This window comes from Aquarana catesbeiana, unplaced genomic scaffold (genome assembly GCF_042186555.1).
Source record: "Aquarana catesbeiana isolate 2022-GZ unplaced genomic scaffold, ASM4218655v1 unanchor226, whole genome shotgun sequence".
Classification (NCBI taxonomy): Eukaryota; Metazoa; Chordata; class Amphibia; order Anura; family Ranidae; genus Aquarana; species Aquarana catesbeiana.
In genome coordinates, this window is record NW_027362653.1 from 257435 (window position 1) to 278036 (window position 20602).

A 20602-nucleotide genomic window follows, 5' to 3' on the forward strand; every position below is an offset into this window, starting at 1 on the left:
CTGCTGAAAAGAAGCCCCGTATAAGACCCATTGTTGGTGTTGGTGACAAAAAATATGCCTCATCGGTGGTATGAGTGGGATAAAAAAAATCACATTGTTGGTGTCAGTGGAATAATAAAAGTCCGATTGTTGATGTCAGTGAGATAAAATAAATACCATTATCAGTGTCAGTGAGAACAAAGTGTAACAGTAATCCAGCATTGGTGGACAACGTGATCACACACTCCCGCTACCTCTCTGCTGATGTCGGAGTTCTACTTTCACTGTCAGAAATGAGATCACTGCTCCCAACAGTCTGGTATAATTACAGTGCCTGGTGATGGAACCTAGAGAGTGTTCCAGCCATCATCACCTCACTGTCACTCTGTACAGTGTCCTGGAACCTGCAGGATGAGGACGCAATGGGACAGTAGCCGAAGTCCTGGAAATGTCCTGTAAAATCTAAGACACTTGGAAACAATGACAAGGCCGTTTTCACAGTATGAGATGTTTCTCAGGACTGCAGTTCCTCTGAGCTTCACAGGGTGGTGATCTCACCAATACTGAGACAGACAGTCTCTATGGAAGACAGGAAGTGATGTCAGGTACAGACAGGAAGTGATGTCAGGTATAAATAGGAAGTTCTGGGTGAGAGGCGAGTCGGGAGGAAGTAGAGAGAAGACATTGCTAAAAGTGGAGCAGAGGAGGTAATAAGATCTTATTTTCTATTTACACCCAGTAATCCCCCCGTCATGTCCGTCCTCTTCCTCCATAGTCACTGTGATGTCATTTATCTCCAGCAGATGATGACACACACATATATAGTGTGGAAACCTAGATTAACCCCTTCAGGGGCAAAACATTTCCCCCACTTACGTGGCCGGAACATTCTCTTCATTTTGGAGATGTCACCTTCTCACTAGAAATGAGATGAACATTCCTGGGTTCGATTTGAGTGTTGTTCAGTGAACTTCGAAGATGTTTGAATGCCAAACCCAAATCCTATTTAACTACTTCAATACCGGGCACTTACACCCCCTTCCTGCCCAGGCCATTCTTCAGCTTTCAGCGCTGTCACACTTTGAATGACAATTGCACGGTCATGCTAGACTGTAACCATGTCAAATTGTTATCGTTTTCTTCACACAAATAGAACTTTCTTTTGGCGGTATTTAATCGCTTCTGGGTTTTTTATTTTTTTCCTAAAAATAGTTTTTCTTTAGTTTCTGTTAGTAAATTTTTCTCCTTCACTGATGGGCGCTGATGAGGTGGCACTGATGGGCACTGATAGGCTGCAGTGATGGGCACTGATGAGGAGGCACGAATGTGCCGCACTTATGGCCACTGATAGGTGGCACTGATGAGCACAGATAGGCGGCACTGGTGGGCGCAGAAAGGCGACACGGATAGGCGGCATTGGTGGGTGACATTGATGGGCAGCAGTGATAGGTGTTGATGGGCAGCAGTGATAGCCAGCACTGACTGGCATCACTAATGGGTACTGATTGCTGGCACTGGTGGGCACTTACTGCTGGCACTGGTGGGCACTCGGTTCTGGCACTGTGGGCGCTTTATTGTAATCAAGGCACCGATTACATGCTTAGATGTCCTCTGTGAGGAGATGCTGCTGATCGGCTCTCCTCTCCTTACACTCTGTCAGTGTGAGGTAAGGAGCGCCGATTACTGGCATCTCCGTGTTTACATGCGACTGGCTATGATTGGACACAGCCGATCACATGGTTAAAGAGCCGCGGGCACGGCTCTTTACAGAGATCGGGGTCGCCCCGTGTCCTAGCAACATGGCGCAGCCGCGATCGCTGCTCTGCGTGCACCCGCGGCCGTTCTGGGCGCCATCATATGACGTCCACCCAGAACGAGAGCCGCACCACTCCGCCGTCATTCGACGGTGGGCGGGCGGCAAGTGGTTAAAAAATAACTCCACTTTTGTTGAGAAAAAAACATTCCCCTCTGGGTGATCTCTGTACATTACAAGGATGTTAACAAAGTTTGTTGCAGATTCCTACCTTTTGTTATTCTGAAGAAACCCCTGTTTGTTCCTCTGTGCCCCTGAGCTGAGTAAGCCTAATGTAGTTTCATAATTATCAACCAGAGGCTGCACCTGCAGGGCTCTAATAAGGAAAGCTGCTGGGCCTGCATCCCTTTAGACGTGACTTCCTATTGGGAGTATCTCACCAAAAAATGACATAGCAGGGGATGCCTGAAACCTGACTTGTACCTGCAGACTTCTAGGTAAAGTGGTGAGCCAATCACACAAGCAGTAAATGATGTTTCTGGGGGGGCATTCTGTATACAGAACATCTCCAGGTAGCCATATTGCATTGCACTTTACAGAAAATTACAGAACTGCAGATTAAAAAGGAAAGATATTTTTTAATAACATTCTATTACAATATGAATTGTATCACAATTGTATACACTATATATATTATTTATTTTTTATTATTAACGATTTTTTTTTTTCATGGAAGGGGAGTTACCCTTTAAATCAGTGGGAGCCAAATCTGTCAAATTAACCACTTGCTTACCGGGCACTTAAACTTCCTGCCCAGGACAATTTTCAGCTTTCAGCGCTGTCACTCTTTGAATGACAATTGCGCGGTCATGCTACACTGTACCCAAATTACATTTTTATCATTTTTTTTCACACAAATAGAGCTTTTTTTGGTGGTATTTAATCACTCCTGGGTTTTTTATTTTTTGCTAAAATAACGAAAAAAGACCGAAAATTTTTTAAAAACAAAAACACAACTGTTTTATAGTTTGTTATAAAATTTAGCAAACGGGTAATTTTTCTCCTTCATTGATGTGCGCTGATAAGGCAGCACTGATGGACACCTATAGGTGGCACTGATGAGGCTGCACTGATAGGTGGCAATGAAGGGCACTGCTGGGTGGCACTGATGGGCACTGATAGGTGGCACTGATGATGAGGCACTGATTGGCAGCACTGATGGGCATTGATAGGTGGCACAGGTAGGCACTGATTGGTGGGATTGTTATGCACTGGCAGGTGGCACTGGTGGGCACAGATACTTGGGTGATGTCTCACCCTCTTCGGGACCGCTGTCCCTTTGACATAACCCAGTGATCGGCTTTTTTTTCCTGCTCATCCTGTCAGCGCGAGCAGTAAAAAAGCCGATTACTGATCTTTTGTTTACATCACGTGATCAGCTGTCTTTCAGCTGATCATGTGCTAAGGGGCCCCTTACTCCGATCTGTGATCAATCGAGTCTCATTGATCGGGGGGGGCGCAGGCAGGTCAGGCACGGGGGGGACATCTATTGACGGCCTCCCGGGAATTAAGGTCCGCGCTGTACCCGTCATTCTGCTATAGGGCGGGTGCGAAACAGTTAAAAATGCCCCTTTTGTGGTCTAATAGGCAAAGGGGGTGTCAAATTAGCATGGGAAGTGGGTGCCCCGGGAAACATGTACCAATGCAAAAACATTTTTAACTACTTGCCGACCGCCCTATAGCAGTTTTACTGCTTCACACCGGCCGCACTGCGCAGGATCACAAATACAGTGGTGCTCATAAGTTTATATACCCTGGCAGAATTGATGATTTCTTGGCCATTTTTCAGAGAATATGAATGATAACACAAAAACTTTCCTTTCACTCATGGTTAGTGTTTGGTGAAGCCATTTATTATCAATCAACTGTGTTTACTCTTTTAAAATCATAATGACAACAGAAACTACCCAAATGACCCTGATCAAAAGTTTACATACCCCATTTCTTAATACCGTGTATTGGCCCCTTTAACAACAATGACAGCTTGAAGTCTTTTGTGGTATTTGTGGATGAGGCTCTTTATCTTCTCAGATGGTAAAGCTGCCCTTTCCTCTTGGCAAAAATCCTCCAGTTCCTGTAAATTTTTGAGCTGTCTTGCAAGAACAGTTGAGATCTCCCCAGAGTGGCTCAATTATATTGAGGTCAGGAGACTGAGATGGCCACTCCAGAACCTTCACTTTATTCTGCTGTAGCCAATGACGGGTCGACTTGGCCTTGTGTTTTGGATCATTGTAATGTTGGAATGTCCAAGTACGTCTCATGCGCAGCTTCCTGGCTGATGAATGCAAATGTTCCTCCAGTATTTTTTGATAACATACTGCATTCATCTTGCCATCAATTGTGACCAAATTTCCTGTGCCTTTGTAGCTCGCACATCCCCAAAACATCAGCGCTCCACCTCCCTGTTTTACAGTAGGAATGGTGTACCTTTCATCATAGGACTTGTTGACTCCTCTCTAAATGAAGCATTTATGGTTGTGGCCAAAAAGCTTAATTTTGGTCTCATCACTCCAAATGACTTTGTGCCAGAAGGTTTGAGGCTTGTCTCTGTGCTGTTTGGCGTATTGTAAGTGGGATACTTTGTGACATTTGCATAGTAATGGCTTTCTTCTGGTGACTCGACCATGCAGCCCATCTTTCTTCAAGTGCCTCCTTATTGTGCATCTTGAGACAGCCACACCACATGTTTTCAGAGAGTCCTGTATCTCACCTGAAGTTATTTGTTTGTTTTTCTTTGCGTCCCGAACAATTTTCCTGGCAGTTGTGGCTGAAATTTTAGTTGGTCTACCTGACCATGGTTTGGTTTCAACAGAACCCCTCATTTTCCACTTCTTGATTAGAGTTTGAACACTGCTGATTGGCATTATCAAATCCTTGGATATCTTTTTATATCCCTTCCCTTTCCTGTTTTTATACAGTTCAACTACCTTTTCCCGAAGATCCTTTGACAATTCTTTTGCTTTCCCCATGACTCAGAATCCAGAAACATCAGTGCAGCACTGGATGAAAGATGCAAGGGTCTGTCAGGAGTCCAGAAACTCATTGACCTTTTATGCACACACACTAATTACAAGCAAACAGATTACAGGTGAGGATGGTTACCTTTTAATAGCCATTCAAACCCCTTTGTGTCAACTTGTGTGCATGTTATCAGGCCAAAATCACCAGGGTATGTAAACTTTGGGTCAGGGTCATTTGGGTAGTTTCTGTTGTGATTATGATTTTAAAAAGAGTAAACACAGTTGATTGATAATAAATTGCTTCAGGCAAACACTAACCATGAGTAAAAGAAATGTTTCTGTGTTATTCATATTCTCTGAAAAATGGCCAAGAAATCATAAATTCTGTCAGGGTATGTAAACTTATGAGCACCTCTGTGATAGTGTGTGTGTGTGTGTGTGTGTGTATATATGTGTGTGTGTGTGTGTGTATATATGTGTGTGTGTGTGTATGTGCAAAATATATACACACAGTGCTGTGAAAAAGTATTTCTTTCTCGAACATCACGGGACACAGAGCCACAGTAATTACTGATGGGTTATATAGGTATCACTGGTGATTGGACACTGGCACACCCTATCAGGAAGTTCAACCCCCTATATAATCCCTCCCCCTTGCAGGGATACCTCAGTTTTTACGCCAGTGTCTTAGGTGATGGACGTGTAAAGATGTCCTGTGCTGAGCTCCAAAGGGAATATCCTAAGATCCTATACTGGGGCAAGCCAGGCGAACCGGATCCATTCAAAGTGTCTTTTCATGGCCGAATTGAATGGTACCCGGGCCTCGTGTCCGAAGAAACGAGGTTTTACCCGTAATGCTTCTCTTTTTAGAGAGCTGGACCCCGCAGATCAGAAAATGGCTTTAAACTTCCTAATTTCTGGCAAGGTGCTTTACGGTCCCAGAACTGTTGGATCCCCCTACTGATGGGGGCCCCAGTCTCTGACGGTTTTTTCAAACGGAGCCCACCGTGAGAGGTGAAGATTGGGTCTGTGTAAACAGCACCCTGCAGCTGGATAAGGTAAGAGGAGATTCCACAGAATTTTTGAGTTCTAGTGGCTTTTCTCCTTTAAGGTAAATGCATGCTATGCCTATTGTGACCACCGGGGGCTGCCAAGAGCACAAACCTGCACATGCTGACTGTCTGTCTCAGTGTTTGTTCATTGCTGTTCATGTCCCAGCATCTCAGGCCGGCTGCAAAAAAGGTAAGGTGGAAGGGGGGATTTCTCATGTTTGAATGTTCCCCCCCAGGCTAGAGAGGGGCCGCAGGGGTCTAGAAAGTGGTTATACCACCCGGGCTCTGCGGCCTAATGGCCACCATCTCTGAATCTAGCCGTTCAGGCAGATCTTGTTACCAGCCTCCCTCCCTCACCCCCCTCCCCCAGCCTTTCTCCAGAAACATGACAGGAGAAGTGGGCCAGCGCGGGAAGCACTCGTTTTTTTCAAAACTCGAAGGGGGGGCGGTAGAGGGGGAGGGGCGGGACGTCAGCACTGAGTGCTTAGACTCCCCACTCAGGCCAGCTGCAGGCTATTAGAGGCACTCTGTACAGGTGCACACAGCCTTCTGAGAGACACAGAGCTGACGGTCGCATGTAAGGTGGGACACAGGCATTCTCCTAGGCAGCATTTACTGAAGTAACACCAGACTGAGCATTGGGTAGCAAGGCTTTTAGCCAGACTACATCGCTCAGCAGGCAGTGTTCATTTGTATACCTCACACCTTGTTGCTTTGCACTATGGGTAGAAGAGGTTCAAGCACCCCAGGAACCAGAGACACTAGGGGATCTCGTTCAGGTTCTGAGGGCCCCCTGTCGGCAGCATCCTCCCCCCCAAAGATGGGCCAGGGACGGCTAGCCAGGGAGAGCCATCGGGGTCAGGGGCTACACCTGCTTCTGGCACTTCAGCCCCTGTATATATTACACAAGAGGTTTTTTACTCAACCGTTAATGGTCTAGAGGAAAGATTAATGCCCGTGATTACGTCTTCACTCAGTGGAAGAAAACGCACTACGCTTTCCTCTGTTCCCCAAGACCCTCAGACAGAGGAGCTCTGGGATAAAGGAGATGAATCCCTTTCAGAGGATCGGGATGGGATGGATGATTCCTCTTCGCAGGATTCAGGTGGAGAGGGACCCTCTGCGACTTCCCAAGAGGAGAAGGTCTTAGTGCAGATCCTCACTGGATTGGTCCGATCCACATTTAAGTTGCCCATACCTGAAACTGCTAAAGAATCCTCTTCTGCTTTGGGGTCACTGAAACCTTTCCAAGCAGCACATGCTTTTCCTGTTCAAACTTTACTTGAAAAGCTCATTTATTCTGAGTGGGATCACCCAGACAAACGTTTTTTTCCGCCGAGAAAGTTTTCAACACTTTATCCGATGGAAGAAAAGTTTATTAAAATGTGGGGAATACCGGTTATTGATGCCGCCATTTCCTCCGTAAATAATAGCCTGACTTGTCCTGTAGACAATGCTCAGATGCTCAGGGATCCTGTAGATAAAAGGATGGAATCCCTATTGAAGGATGTTTTCTCCTTAGCAGGATCAGTGGCCCAACCTGCAGTAGCAGCGATTGGAGTCTGTCAATACTTAAGAGACCATGTTAAGCAGGTCATCAAAGTCTTACCTGAACAGCAGGCCCAGGGGTTTGCTAACCTTCCAGCGGCCTTATGCTTTGTGGTTGACGCCATTAGAGATTCTATTGTGCAAACCTCCCGTCTTTCACTGGGGTTGGTGCATATACGTAGAATCCTATGGTTGAAAAATTGGTCAGCCGAAGCACCATGTAAGAAGCTACTGGCTGGGTTTCCATTTCGTGGTGCAAGGTTGTTTGGAGAGGACTTGGATAACTATATCAAGAGAATCTCTTGTGGGAAAAGCACTCTCTTACCTGTCAAGAAGAAGAGTAAGCGTCCCTCTTTCAAACGGACTCTTTCCCCAGCGCCGGAGGCTTCAGCCTCCAGGCAGTCTCGACGGCCGCCTCCATCGGGGTCCAGAGACAAGAGTCAACCCCAGGGACAAAAGAAGTCCTGGGGAAAGAAGCCTACCAGGCAAAACACTAAGACCTCTGCATGAGGGGGCGCCCCCGCTCACTCGAGTGAGGGGAAGACTGCGACAGCTCTCAGAGCTCTGGCAGGAGGACTTCCAGGACAGATGGGTAATCTCCACGGTAACCTTAGGGTACAAGCTGGAGTTTCAGGAATTCCCCTCTCCTCGGTTCCTCAGATCAAGTGTTCCCAGAGACCCAGAGAAGAAGCAGTCGCTCCTTCTAGTGTTAGAGCGACTTTTGTCGCAGGAGGTCATTATGATAGTTCCCGCAAAGGACCAGGGATTGGGCTTCTATTCCAAGCTTTTTACGGTCCAAAAGCCAAATGGGGATGTCAGGCCCATTCTGGACTTAAGGGATCTGAACCGATTCCTAAGGATTCAATCCTTCCGCATGGAATCAATTCGAACGGTAGTTCCCACCCTGCAGGGAGGAGAATTTCTGGCATCAATAGACATCAGAGATGCATATCTGCATGTGCCCATTTTTCCTGCTCATCAGAAGTTTCTGCGCTTCGAGGTAGGAGGGCGCCATTTCCAGTTTGTGGCTCTGCCTTTCGGGATAGCCACTGCACCTCGAGTGTTCACAAAGATCTTGGCTCCTCCTCTGGCCAGATTAAGGGCTCAGGGTATAGCTGTCATAGCATACCTAGACGACCTGCTCTTGATAGACCGGTCGGTAGCCTCTTTGAATGGAAACTTGAGGACCACAGTCGGGTATCTAGAACACCTGGGTTGGATCCTCAACTTGGAAAAGTCTTTCCTAAAACCAGTAAGAAGACTGGAGTATTTAGGTCTGATTATAGATACAAGCCAGGAGAAAATATTTCTACCCCAGGCAAAGATCACTGCTTTGAGAGAGCTGATTCTGACAGTAAGGACCAAGAAGGGTCCCTCAGTCCGCCTTTGTATGAGGCTACTAGGGAAGATGGTGTCTTCATTCGAAGCAGTTCCCTATGCTCAGTTTCACTCAAGAATGCTGCAACACAGTATTCTGTCGACCTGGAACAAGAAGGTTCAGGCATTAGACTTTCCGATGCACCTGTCGCATGCGGTGCGTCAGAGCCTCAATTGGTGGCTCATACCCGAAAACCTGCAGAAGGGGAAATCCTTTCTACCGGTTACCTGGACGGTGGTAACAACAGATGCCAGTCTGTCAGGTTGGGGAGCAGTTCTGGAACAGGCTGCGGTCCAAGGGGTATGGTCCAAGACAGAGAGGACCTTACCCATCAACATTCTGGAGATCCGGGCGATACATCTAGCTCCAAAGGCCTGGACTATCAGGCTACAGGGTTGTCCGGTCAGGATCCAGTTCGACAATGCCACAGCAGTGGCTTATGTCAATCATTAGGGAGGCACCCGGAGCCGAGCTGCTCAAAAGGAGGTGAACCAGATCTTAGTCTGGGCAGAGATGCATGTGCCATGCATATCGGCAGTTTTCATCCCGGGAATAGAGAATTGGCAGGCGGACTATCTAAGTCGCCAGCAGTTACTTCCAGGGGAATGGTCTCTGCATCCCGGCGTCTTTTGGGCCAGATGCCAAAGATGGGGGGTTCCAGATGTAGATCTCTTTGCATCCCGAGTCAACAAAAAGATAGACAGATTTGTGGCAAGGACAAAAGATCCTCTTGCATGCGGGACGGATGCGTTGGTGATTCCGTGGCATCGGTTCTCACTGATTTACGCATTCCCGCCTATTCTGCTACTACCACGACTCCTTCGCAGGATCAGGCAGGAAAGGAAGTCGGTACTTCTGGTGGCCCCCGCTTGGCCCAGAAGGACCTGGTATGCAGAAATAGTAAGGATGACAGTAGGTCCCCCGTGGACCCTACCGGTACGCCCAGACCTGTTATCTCAAGGTCCAGTGTTCCACCCTGCCTAACGCTAAATTTGACGGTTTGGCTATTGAGACCCACGTTCTGAAGAGTCGTGGGCTCTCAGGTCCTGTCATATCTACCTTGATTAATACAAGGAAGCCAGCTTCCAGGATAATTTATCATAGAGTCTGGAAAGCTTATATAACCTGGTGTGAATCCAGAGGTTGGCATCCCAGGAAATATGTCATAGGTAGAATTCTTGATTTTCTACAATTAGGATTAGAGATGAAGCTGGCCTTGAGTACCATCAAGGGCCAGGTCTCTGCTTTATCAGTATTATTTCAGCGGCCACTTGCTTTGCATTCTTTGGTCCGAAACTTTATGCAGGGGGTGATGCGTCTTAATCCTCCGGTTAAAGCGCCCCTAAACCCCTGGGACTTGAGCTTGGTCCTGGCTGTGTTACAGAAACAGCCTTTTGAACCAATAAGTCAGATTCCTTTGGTCTTGTTGACAAGGAAGTTAATTTTTCTGGTGGCCATCTCTTCTGCTAGAAGAGTATCAGAATTAGCAGCTCTTTCCTGTAAGGAGCCTTATTTGATTATACACAAGGATAGAGTGGTACTACGCCCTCATCCTAGTTTTTTACCGAAGGTGGTTTCTGATTTTCATTTAAACCAAGACATTGTTCTACCTTCCTTTTTTCCAGATCCCTGTTCCCCGGAAGAGAGATCTCTACATTCGTTGGATGTAGTAAGAGCAGTTAAGGCCTATCTAGGGGCAACTGCTCAGATCCGCAAGACGGATGTTTTGTTTGTGCTGCCAGAGGGTCCCAATAGAGGACAGGCAGCGTCAAAAGCTACCATTTCTAAATGGATTCGACAATTGACCATTTAAGTTTACGGTTTGAAACAGAAGATTCCTCCGTTTCAGATCAGGGCACATTCCACAAGGGCTATTGGTGCTTCTTGGGCAGTGCATCACCAGGCCTCTATGGCTCAAATCTGCAAGGCCGCAACTTGGTCTTCAGTCCATACATTCACCAGATTCTATCAGGTGGATGTGAGAAGGCATGAGGATATCGCCTTTGGGCGTAGTGTGCTGCAGGCAGCGGTACAGGGTCCTCAGGTCTGATTGCACCCTACTTGGTCGTGGTTCCCCCCCTCAGGTAGCATTGCTCTGGGACATCCCATCAGTAATTACTGTGGCTCTGTGTCCCGTGATGTTCGAGAAAGAAAATAGGATTTTTTAAAACAGCTTACCTGTAAAATCCTTTTCTTTCGAAGGACATCACGGGACACAGAGGTCCCGCCCCTCTTCTAATACACTATATTGCTTGGCTACAAAACTGAGGTATCCCTGCAAGGGGGAGGGATTATATAGGGGGTTGAACTTCCTGATAGGGTGTGCCAGTGTCCAATCACCAGTGATACCTATATAACCCATCAGTAATTACTGTGGCTCTGTGTCCCGTGATGTCCTTCGAAAGAAAAGGATTTTACAGGTAAGCTGTTTTAAAAAATCCTATTTTGCCCCCTCCTGATTTTTTTTTTTTTTTTTACATATTTCTCACACTTACATGGTTCAGATCATCAAACAAATTTTAATATTACACAAAGATAACCAGAGTAAATTCAAGATGCAGTTTTGTAGATTATTATTTCATTTATTAAGGGAAAAAAGCTGTTCAAACATGCCTGGTCATGTGAAAAAGTAATTGCCCCCTCCCATGCTGAATCATGAATGAACTGTGATTAACCACAATTTTTTGGAAAGCCGAGTTCAATTTCACTTGCCACACCCAGGCCTGATTACTGTCAGACCTGTTGAATCAAAAAATCACTTAAATAGAAGCTGTCTGACAAAGTGAAGCACGCTAAAAGATCTCAAAAAGCAACACATCATGCCGTGAAATTCAAGAACAGATGAGAAACGAAGTCATTTGACATGTATCAGTCTGGAAAGGATTACAAAGCCATTTCCAAGGCTTTGGAACTCCAGTGAACCACGGGAAGAGCCATTATCCACAAATGGAGAAAACTTGGAACAGTGGTGAACCTTCCCAGGAGAGGCCGGCCAACCAAAATGACTCCAAGAGCACAACAATGACTCATCCAGGACGTCATAAAAGAACCCAGAACAACATATAAAGAACTGCAGGCCTCACTTGCCTCAGATAGGATCAGTGTTCATGATTCAACAATAAGAAGGAGACTGGGCAAAAATGGCATCCATGGGAGAGTTCAAAGGCCAAAGCCACTGCTGACCAAATAGAACACAAAGGCTCATCTCACACTTACTGAAAAACATCTTGATTATCCCCAAGACTTTTAGGCAAATATTCTGTAGACTGATGAGACACAAATGTTACTTTTTGGAAGGTGTGCATCCTGTTACATCTGGCATGAAACTAATAAAGCATTTCATAACAAGAACATCATACCAACCGTCAGACATTGTGGTGGTAGCATGATGGTCTGGGGCTGCTTTGTAGCTTCAGGACCTGGACGACTTACCATAATTGATGGAACCATGAATTCGGAGCTCTACCATAAAATCCTAACGGAGAATGTCCAGCCATCAGTTTGTGACCTCAAGCTCAAGTGCATGCATCAGGACAATGATCCGAAACACAACAGCAAGTCCACTTCCAAATGGTTCATACAAAGCAAAATTTAGGTTTTGGAATTGCCTAGTCAAAGCCCGGACTTAAATCCAATTGAGATGCTGTATTATGACCTTACACAGGCAGTTCATGCTGGAAAACTCTCCAATGTGCCTGAATTAAAACAAATCCGCAAAGAAGAGTGGGCCAAAATTGTTCCACAGCGATGTGAAAGACTCGCAAACGCTTGATTGCAGATGTTGCCGCCAAGGGGTGGTACAACCAGTTATTAGGTTTAGGGGGCAATTACATTTTCACATAAAGCCAGGCACATTTGGACAGCTTTTTTTGCCTTAATAAATTAAACCACATTTAAAAACTACATTTTGTATTTACTCGGGTTATCTTTAGCCGTGTACACACGACTGGACTTTCCGACCGGACTGGTCCGACGGAACGAATCCGTCAGACAATCCGACCGTGTGTGGGCTTCAGCGGGCTTTTTCTGTCAAAAACCAGACGGACTTTAGATTTGGAACAAGTTTCAAATCTTTCCGATGGACTCGAGTCCGGTTAAAAAATCAGTTAGTCTGTATGCTAGTCCGACGGACAAAAAAGGATGCAAGGGCAGCTATTGGCTACTGGCTATCAACTTCCTTATTCTAGTCCCTTCGTACGTCATCACGTTCAAACCAACGGACTTTCGAACAGACTTTAGTCCGTTCGTGTGTGGCCAAGTCCGGTCGTTCGAAAGTCCGTCGAAAGTCCGTTGGACCTTTGATGCTGAAAAGTCCGCTTGTGTGTACGCGGCATTTGTGTAACAATAAAATTTGTTTGATGATCAGAGTAATTTAACACTGGTTAGCTGGTTAGGCACAGTTAATCCTTTGATCCCCCACCCACCCCAATGTTTAACCCCTTCCCAGTCAGTGTCAGTACAATTACAGTGCATATTTTTAACACTGATCACTGTATTGGTGTCAATGGTCCGCCGGAATATCGCAGTCCCACTTTAAGTCGCTGATCACCGCCATTACTAAAAAACAAAAAGAAAACAAAAATATCCCATACTTTGTAGACGCTATAACATAATATACACTTATTGGGATTTTTTTTACCAAAAATATTTAGCAGAATACATATTGGCCTAAATTGATTAAGAAATTTTTATTTTTTTACATTTTTTATTGGATATGTTTTATAGCAGAAAGTCAAAACTATTGTTTTTTGTTTTTTTTTTTTTTTCAAAATTGTCAGTATTTTTTTTTTTGTTTTATAGTGCAAAAAATAATCAAATACCACTAAAAGAAAGCTCTATTTGTGGGTAAAAAAGGACATATATTTTATTAGGGTAGAGCATCGCACGACCGCGCAATTGTCAGTTAAAGTAAGGCAGTGACATATCGCAAAAAATAGCCTGGTCATGGGGGGTGCAAATCCTCTGGAGGTCAAGTGGTTAAGCACATGACTGTAGGTTCAGGAGTGCATTATGCACAGGGTGCAGTGACCCTTTTGCCGCTAGGCGAAAGTGCTAACCACTACACCACTGTGCTGCCCAGTATTTGCCAAGCAACAGCTATTTACAAACAAAGACACGAGAGGAAAGCAGCTCCCTACATGTGTCAATTCCCAATGGGGGCAACACACCAATTAATCCCTTCCTCCCCATCTTAATATTTTACAACTAATACAGTACAAATAATTCTTCATCTACAGATAAACCCACAAAGATCACATCAATGATGATGGAGGAGGACCGGAGTCACATGACTGAGAAGATACTAAACCTCACCCTGGAGATCATCTACCTGCTGACTGGAGAGGTGAGGAGGATTCTGGGAGGTCACATGACATCACTCTTATCTCTATTAATAAAACGCAGACCTGACCGGAGAGGTGAGGATTCTGGGAATGTGACATGATATTACTGTTTTTCTTGCATGCAGAGTTTTCCTCTTATGAAGTCTGGAGGTCATATGACCATCACAGTGCTTCCACCTCTCTCCCTGACACCTGAGATAAACATCAAAAAGAAGATTCTAGAAGTCGCCAAGAAGATGATGGAGCTGCTGACAGGAGAGGTGAGCGGTGCTGGGAATTCTGGGACATTATCCAGTAACAGACAAGGGATGTGTCTGGATGATGACTGTATCATTGTGTGTGTCAGGTTCCTATAAGGTGTCAGGATGTCACTGTCTATTTCTCCATGGAGGAGTGGGAGTATTTAGAAGGACACAAGGATCTCTACAAGGACCTCATGATGGACAATCAGCCGCCCCTCACATCACCGGGTAAGAGGAGACTTTATTGTAAAGGAGAGAGAAGTACGGAGGGTTCACCTAGATCCCCCATCATCTGATAAACACATAGAAACAATGTATTCAGTCAGTGTGTGTGTTTCCTACAGATGGATCCAGTAATTGGAACCCCCCAGAGAGATGTCCCCGTCCTCTGTATTCCCGGGATTCCACACAGGAAGATCACACCATCCCTCACCATCATCAGGTAGATGATTGACTATTATTGGTAGTTCTGATTTATACACAGCATGTTTGTTACAATGAATGTTTATTATATATTCAGAGTGGAAACCTCGGGGATGATAATATTGTTGTTAAAGAAGAGGATGGTCTGATGGAGGAACGTTCTGAAGGACACAAGGATCCCTACAAGGACATTATGTTGGAGCCGCCTAATAACAGAAATGCATCACAGAGATGTCCCCGTCCTCTGTATTCCTGGGATTCCACACAGGAAGATCACACCATCCCTCACCATCATCAGGTAGGTGAAGTTGAGGGTCTGGAACATAAAGTGATTGAACACTCTGACATGTGGAGAAGATGTGTGGACTCTACAAGATGATATTTTCTATGTGATCTCACATCATAAATACTTCTATTTTACAGATGTTATTTTCTGCCATTCTGTTGGTTTAGGGTGAAGATTTGATGAACATGAAAGTTGAGGGTGAAGTAGAAGAGATGTATGTGAGGGATGATCAGCAATATACGGAGGAGGATGGAATGATGAGGACATTCAAAGAGGAGGACAATCCTACAGAGATCAGCACAGGTGAGCCATAATATATTCTTCTGTTATCTCTGCTCTGTTAGGGCAGCAGATGAGTGATATCAGCCAATAATAGATTTATAATAGTCACTGATACCTGTCCTGCACATTACATACCTCCCAACTTTTTGAGATGGGAATAAGGGACACCTATCAGCAAAAGTATACAGGCATAGGACACACCTCCTGCCACGCCCCCTTAAAAGAGAATTGTACAAAAAAACAAGATTGGTTAAACCCACAAGTGCTTTTTTTTTACCACTACTATTCCTTTATATTGGCTTTTGGAATTTACAAATGCAGAAATTTAGAAATCAGATGAAAGGTTTGGCACTGGGAAACACTTTTTGATAGATAATAATTGCATTTTATTTACAACTATATTGATCAGACCAAAATGAGGGACAAATGAGGGGGGAAGAGGGACAGAGGGACATTGCTCCAAATCAGGGACAGTCCCTCGAAATCAGGGACAGTTTGGAGCTATGCATTATTTTTTTCCCCCCTCATGATTTATGTAGATTCTGGGGGTTAGCTGGCACAGTAGCACAGATGTGATAATACAGATTGTGCCTTTTGGAGGCTGGCCCCTCTTAATTTTAGGAGACTTAAAGCAAAATATGAACATAAAACTCTAATAACTGTCTTGCTGGAATGGAAAGTAAGAGTAGGGGTGGGCTTTAGGTGTGGTCTGAATGTGGCATGTTTGCTGGTGCACCCCCTCCTGTATCATAAAATGCCACATTCCCTCACCATAAGGGGTGTACCTTGTTTTATAAGGACATAGGCCTTTTCCCTACAACCCTGGCCATTGGTTCTGGGGGGGGGGGGGGGCTTGCCGGAATATGGAAGCCCTCTTTAAAAGACTAAGCAAAGCCCCAGATAATGGCCTCTCCAATGAGCAACCCTAACGTTAAGTAAATAAACATGCAGACCCACTTTTTATCCTTTATTTAAAAAAAAAAAGAAAAAAAAGTCCCATGATGTAGAACTACCATTAGTCACGTCGTCTAGTGCTGCAGATCCACATCACTCACGATGAATGATACTTACTGACCTGATGATAGAAGAAAATGTGAACACACATCTGAACCTGTCGCTCACTTGCTGGGAATTTCAGCTCCTGGGCCCTGCAGTCTAATGGAAACAAAGAGGCGGGACCTCTCAGCTGATATCTTTGACCAAATGTGGAATATATTTGGTCAGTGATATCATAGGGGATGCCAAGTGACATCATTGACCTAAAATGATCATGTCTATAATGGTCACCCATTATACCCTCACCCATTGGTTATATTCAGATAAAACTGTCATTTGTGGTAAGCAGTCGTAGGGAGATCTTGTTGGCATCTTTTTTCATTCATTATGATTGACTCGTAATGACATTGATGATGGGTTGTCATTGTGGTACATTTTTCTTTCATTGAAGGGCTTCTCAAAGTCTGTGTGTTTTATTTACTTTCCTTTTTTTTTAATGTGCCGAGTACAATGTACCCCTATTCACATATGGAGATGGGTATCTGGGGTCCCCTTACTTTAAAGGTGGCTTTCAGATTCTGATAAGCCTCTAACCAGCAGATCCTAGCAATTACAGTGCCTTGAAAAAGTATTCATACCCCGTGAGATTTTCCACATTTTGTCATGTTACATTCAAAAACATAAACCTATTTTAGTGGGATTTTATGTGATAGACCAACATGAAGTGGCACATAATTGTGAAGTGGAAGGAAATAGATTTTAAGTTATTTTTACAAGTAAATGTGTGAAAAGTGTGGAGTGCATTTGTATTCAGCCGCCTTTACTCTGATACCCCTAACTAAAATCTAGTGGAACCAATTGCCTTCCGAAGTCACCTAATTAGTAAATAGGGTCCACCTGTGTGTAGTTTAATCTCATTATAAATACAGCTGTACTGTGAAGCCCTCAGAGGTTTTTTAGAGAACCTTAAGCTGGCCATACACCTATAGATTATCTGCAGATTTTCTATGGTTCGATAGAAAAAGTGCAACAGATCTCTCCATGTTCGCTAAACTGTGTGGATGGAGGAATCTCCCACTTTTTCCATCTAACCATAGAAAATCTGCAGATAATCTATAAGTGTATGGCCAGCTTAAGTGAACAAACAGCATCATGAAGGCCAAGGAACACGCCAGACAGGTCAGGGATAAAGTTGTGGAGAAGTTTAAAGCAGGGTTAGGTTATAAAAAAAAAAAATCCCAAGCTTTGAACATCTCACAGTATGGCACAACTGCAAACCTACCAAGACATGGCCGTCCACCTAAACTGACAGGCCGGGCAAGGAGAACATTCATCAGGGAAGAGCCAAGAGCCCCATGGTAACTCTGGAGGAGCTGCAGAGATCCACAGCTCAGGTGGGAGAATCTGTCCACAGGACAACTATTATTCGTGTTCTCCACAAATCTGGCCTTTATGGAAGAGTGGCAAGAAGAAAGCCATAAGAAGTCCTGTTTGCAGTTTGTGAGAAGCCATGTGGGGGACACAGCAAAGATGTGGAAGAAGGTGCTCTGGTCAGAAGAGACCAAAATGTAGCTTTTTATCCTAAAAGCACACTATGTGTGACGGAGAACTAACACTGCACATCACCCTGAACACACCATCCCCACCGTGAAACATGGTGGTGACAGCATCATGTTGTGGGGATGCTTTTCTTCAGCAGGGACAGGGAAGCTGGTAAGTGTTGATCGGAAGATGGATGGACCCAAATACAGGGCAATCTTAGAAGAAAACCTGTTAGAGTCTGCAAACGACTTGAGACTTGGGCAGAGGTTCACCTTCCAGCAGGACAACGACCCTAAACATACAGCCAGAGCTACAATGGAATGGTTTAGATCAAAGCATATACATGTGTTAGAATGGCCCAGTCAAAGTCCAGACCTAAATCCAATTAAGAATCTGTGGCAAGACTTGAAAATTGCTGTTCACAGACGCTCTTCATCCAATCTGACAGAGCCTGAGATATTTTGCAAAGAAGAATTGGCAAATATGTCACTCTGTAGATGTACAAAGCTGGTAGAGACATCCCTGAAAAGACTTGCAGCTGTAATTGCAGTGAAAGGTGTTTTCTACAAAGTATTGACTCAGGGGGGCGCTATACAAATGCACGCCACACTTTTCACATACTTATTTGTAAAAAAATGTGTTGGTCTATCACACAAAATTCCAATAAAATACATTTACGTTTTTGGTTGTAACATGACAAAATGTGGAACATTTCAAGAGATATGAATACTTTTTAAAGGCACTGTCGCAGGCCAAGGTTGTGGGGAAGAAGCCCTTCTCATCAACATGGAGGCAAGGTGCTTTTTCAGGGTACCACCCATGTTGAGGGCATGTAATCTGGTATGGTTCAGGAGCAGGTTCCTCCTTTCCTGGTCTCTTAGGCTGCATGCTCAAAAATGGTCTCACGCAGCAGCCGTGGGGGGAGGGAGGCCTAGCAGTACCAAATTTCCAAAAATATTTTTTAGCCGGCCAATTAACGGTGGCGCACCGTTGGTTGACCACGCCTTTGGATGACGCTGCGGTGTCGTTGGAGGCGGCATGTGTGGGTTCATATGAAGCACTATCCCACTTGGTATATAGGGATTTACGGGCCCCCTACCCTCTGACGCCCTCCATGCGCTCTGTAATTAGGGCATGGTCCGTGACTCAGGGGCTCCGGCCTTCTAGTCATGATAAATTCTCTCCAAATCTCCCCTTGTGGAGGAATCCTAATCTGCCGCACTTCTTTAACTACCCGGATCCGATAGTATGGACAAAATACGGAATGAAGACACTAAAGCACATTGTAGCGAATGGCACCCTAATGTCCTTTGACATGTTGAAATCACGTTATGAATTACCAAACTCGCATTTTTTTCGGTACATTCAATTAAGGCATGCCTTTCAATCCCAATTTGGAGGAGAACCTCTTGACCCTGAACCCAGTGATTTAGAACTGCTGACTCGCAGTGACTCGTTATCTAAACCAGTTTCCAGCATATACAGAGATCTCTTTCAGGAAACAACGAAACTGTTGGAACCCCGCAGACAAGCGTGGGAGGCTGCAACCTCGGGGTTGGATAGGGATGACTGGGATGATATATGGGGAATTGCAATGCAGACTCTGGTCTCCACTAGGGATAGACTAATTCACTTTAAATTCCTGCACAGGATTTATCTGACCCCAGCTAGACTTGCTAGGATGTTTGGGAATCAGCATTCCTTTTGCTGGAGGTGCTCCACGCCGCTAGCGAATTTTATGCATATATTTTGGGAATGCCTACAGGTCAAAACATACTGGCAGGATGTAGCAGGCTGCATAAGGTCGGTCACCTCTATTTCGATTCCCATGACAGTTGAGGTATGCCTACTGCATCTGGTAGAGCCCCTAGCTACTACCAGGGCTATTAGAACTCTTCTTACCCTATTGTTGTTTTATGCCAAAAAGAGGATTATTCTCTCCTGGAAGAGTTCCTCAGCCCCAACCCTGGAGTCCTGGAAGGCATTGGTTAACAAGGCAATACCATTTTATAAAGCCACTTATTTGAGTAGAGGGGCACTGACCAAATTTGACAAGGTGTGGGGTGGTTGGATGGCATCGGTGGATACGGTGTCAGACTAATTACAGATAACCTATAGCTATTGATATTGGTGCATGAGGCCACAAAGGAGGATGTATATGACCGACATACAGGAGAAATATTGATAATTCTGCATTAAGATAACTGGTCACTTGTAGGGGGGAGAGTTATTTATTCATATGAGATCCTTGGTGCTGGGGGGGGGGGGGGAGTCGTGTCATGTTTTGGACAGTATTAAGCATCACGACCCAAGTTGTTAGACAGCGAGGGTGCGGTGTCTCCTAGTGCCTTCCTCCAGTCTGGAGGCCAACTTGGACAGTATATATCTGGGCAAAAGCTTCGTTGTTTGGGGGGGGAGGGAGGGGGAGTTCTAAATTTATGTCTTTTTAACACTGTCCCGCCGCTTTGTTTACATTCACCTGTCAGTGGGCAATACTCAGCTGACCACTGAATGGTCCAGGATGTTGGAACACTGGCAGCCACTGGATCCCAAACAACCAGCTTGAGTGGGAAGCTCTCACGCATTGGCGGCCGCTCCATTAGGGAAGCCACCCTCCTAATCCATGCGCCTGGCTGCTAATCTACATGCATGGTGCCTGACGCATGGATTTCAGTCACAGCTCTCTATTCTGCCCCCTCCTCGCTCATTGGAGCGTTGAGCTGTGGAGGGGGCAGTGCGGCCAGCTTCAGGCTCTCAGC

At 45.1% G+C, this 20602-nt stretch overlaps 1 protein-coding gene across 1 annotated transcript in view; it reads left to right on the forward strand.

The window, feature by feature from the left end:
• The first annotated feature begins 605 nt into the window (after positions 1-605).
• Positions 606-20602, forward strand: part of LOC141121613 (uncharacterized) — a 54456-nt gene continuing 34459 nt past the window's right edge. Inside the window, exons 1-7 of the mRNA XM_073611265.1 lie at positions 606-686; positions 13968-14074; positions 14198-14332; positions 14419-14542; positions 14659-14756; positions 14835-15035; positions 15191-15326. Of these exons, the coding sequence (XP_073467366.1) occupies positions 13991-14074; positions 14198-14332; positions 14419-14542; positions 14659-14756; positions 14835-15035; positions 15191-15326 (778 nt within the window). The 5' untranslated portion in view covers positions 606-686; positions 13968-13990. The remainder of the gene's footprint in view (positions 687-13967; positions 14075-14197; positions 14333-14418; positions 14543-14658; positions 14757-14834; positions 15036-15190; positions 15327-20602) is intronic.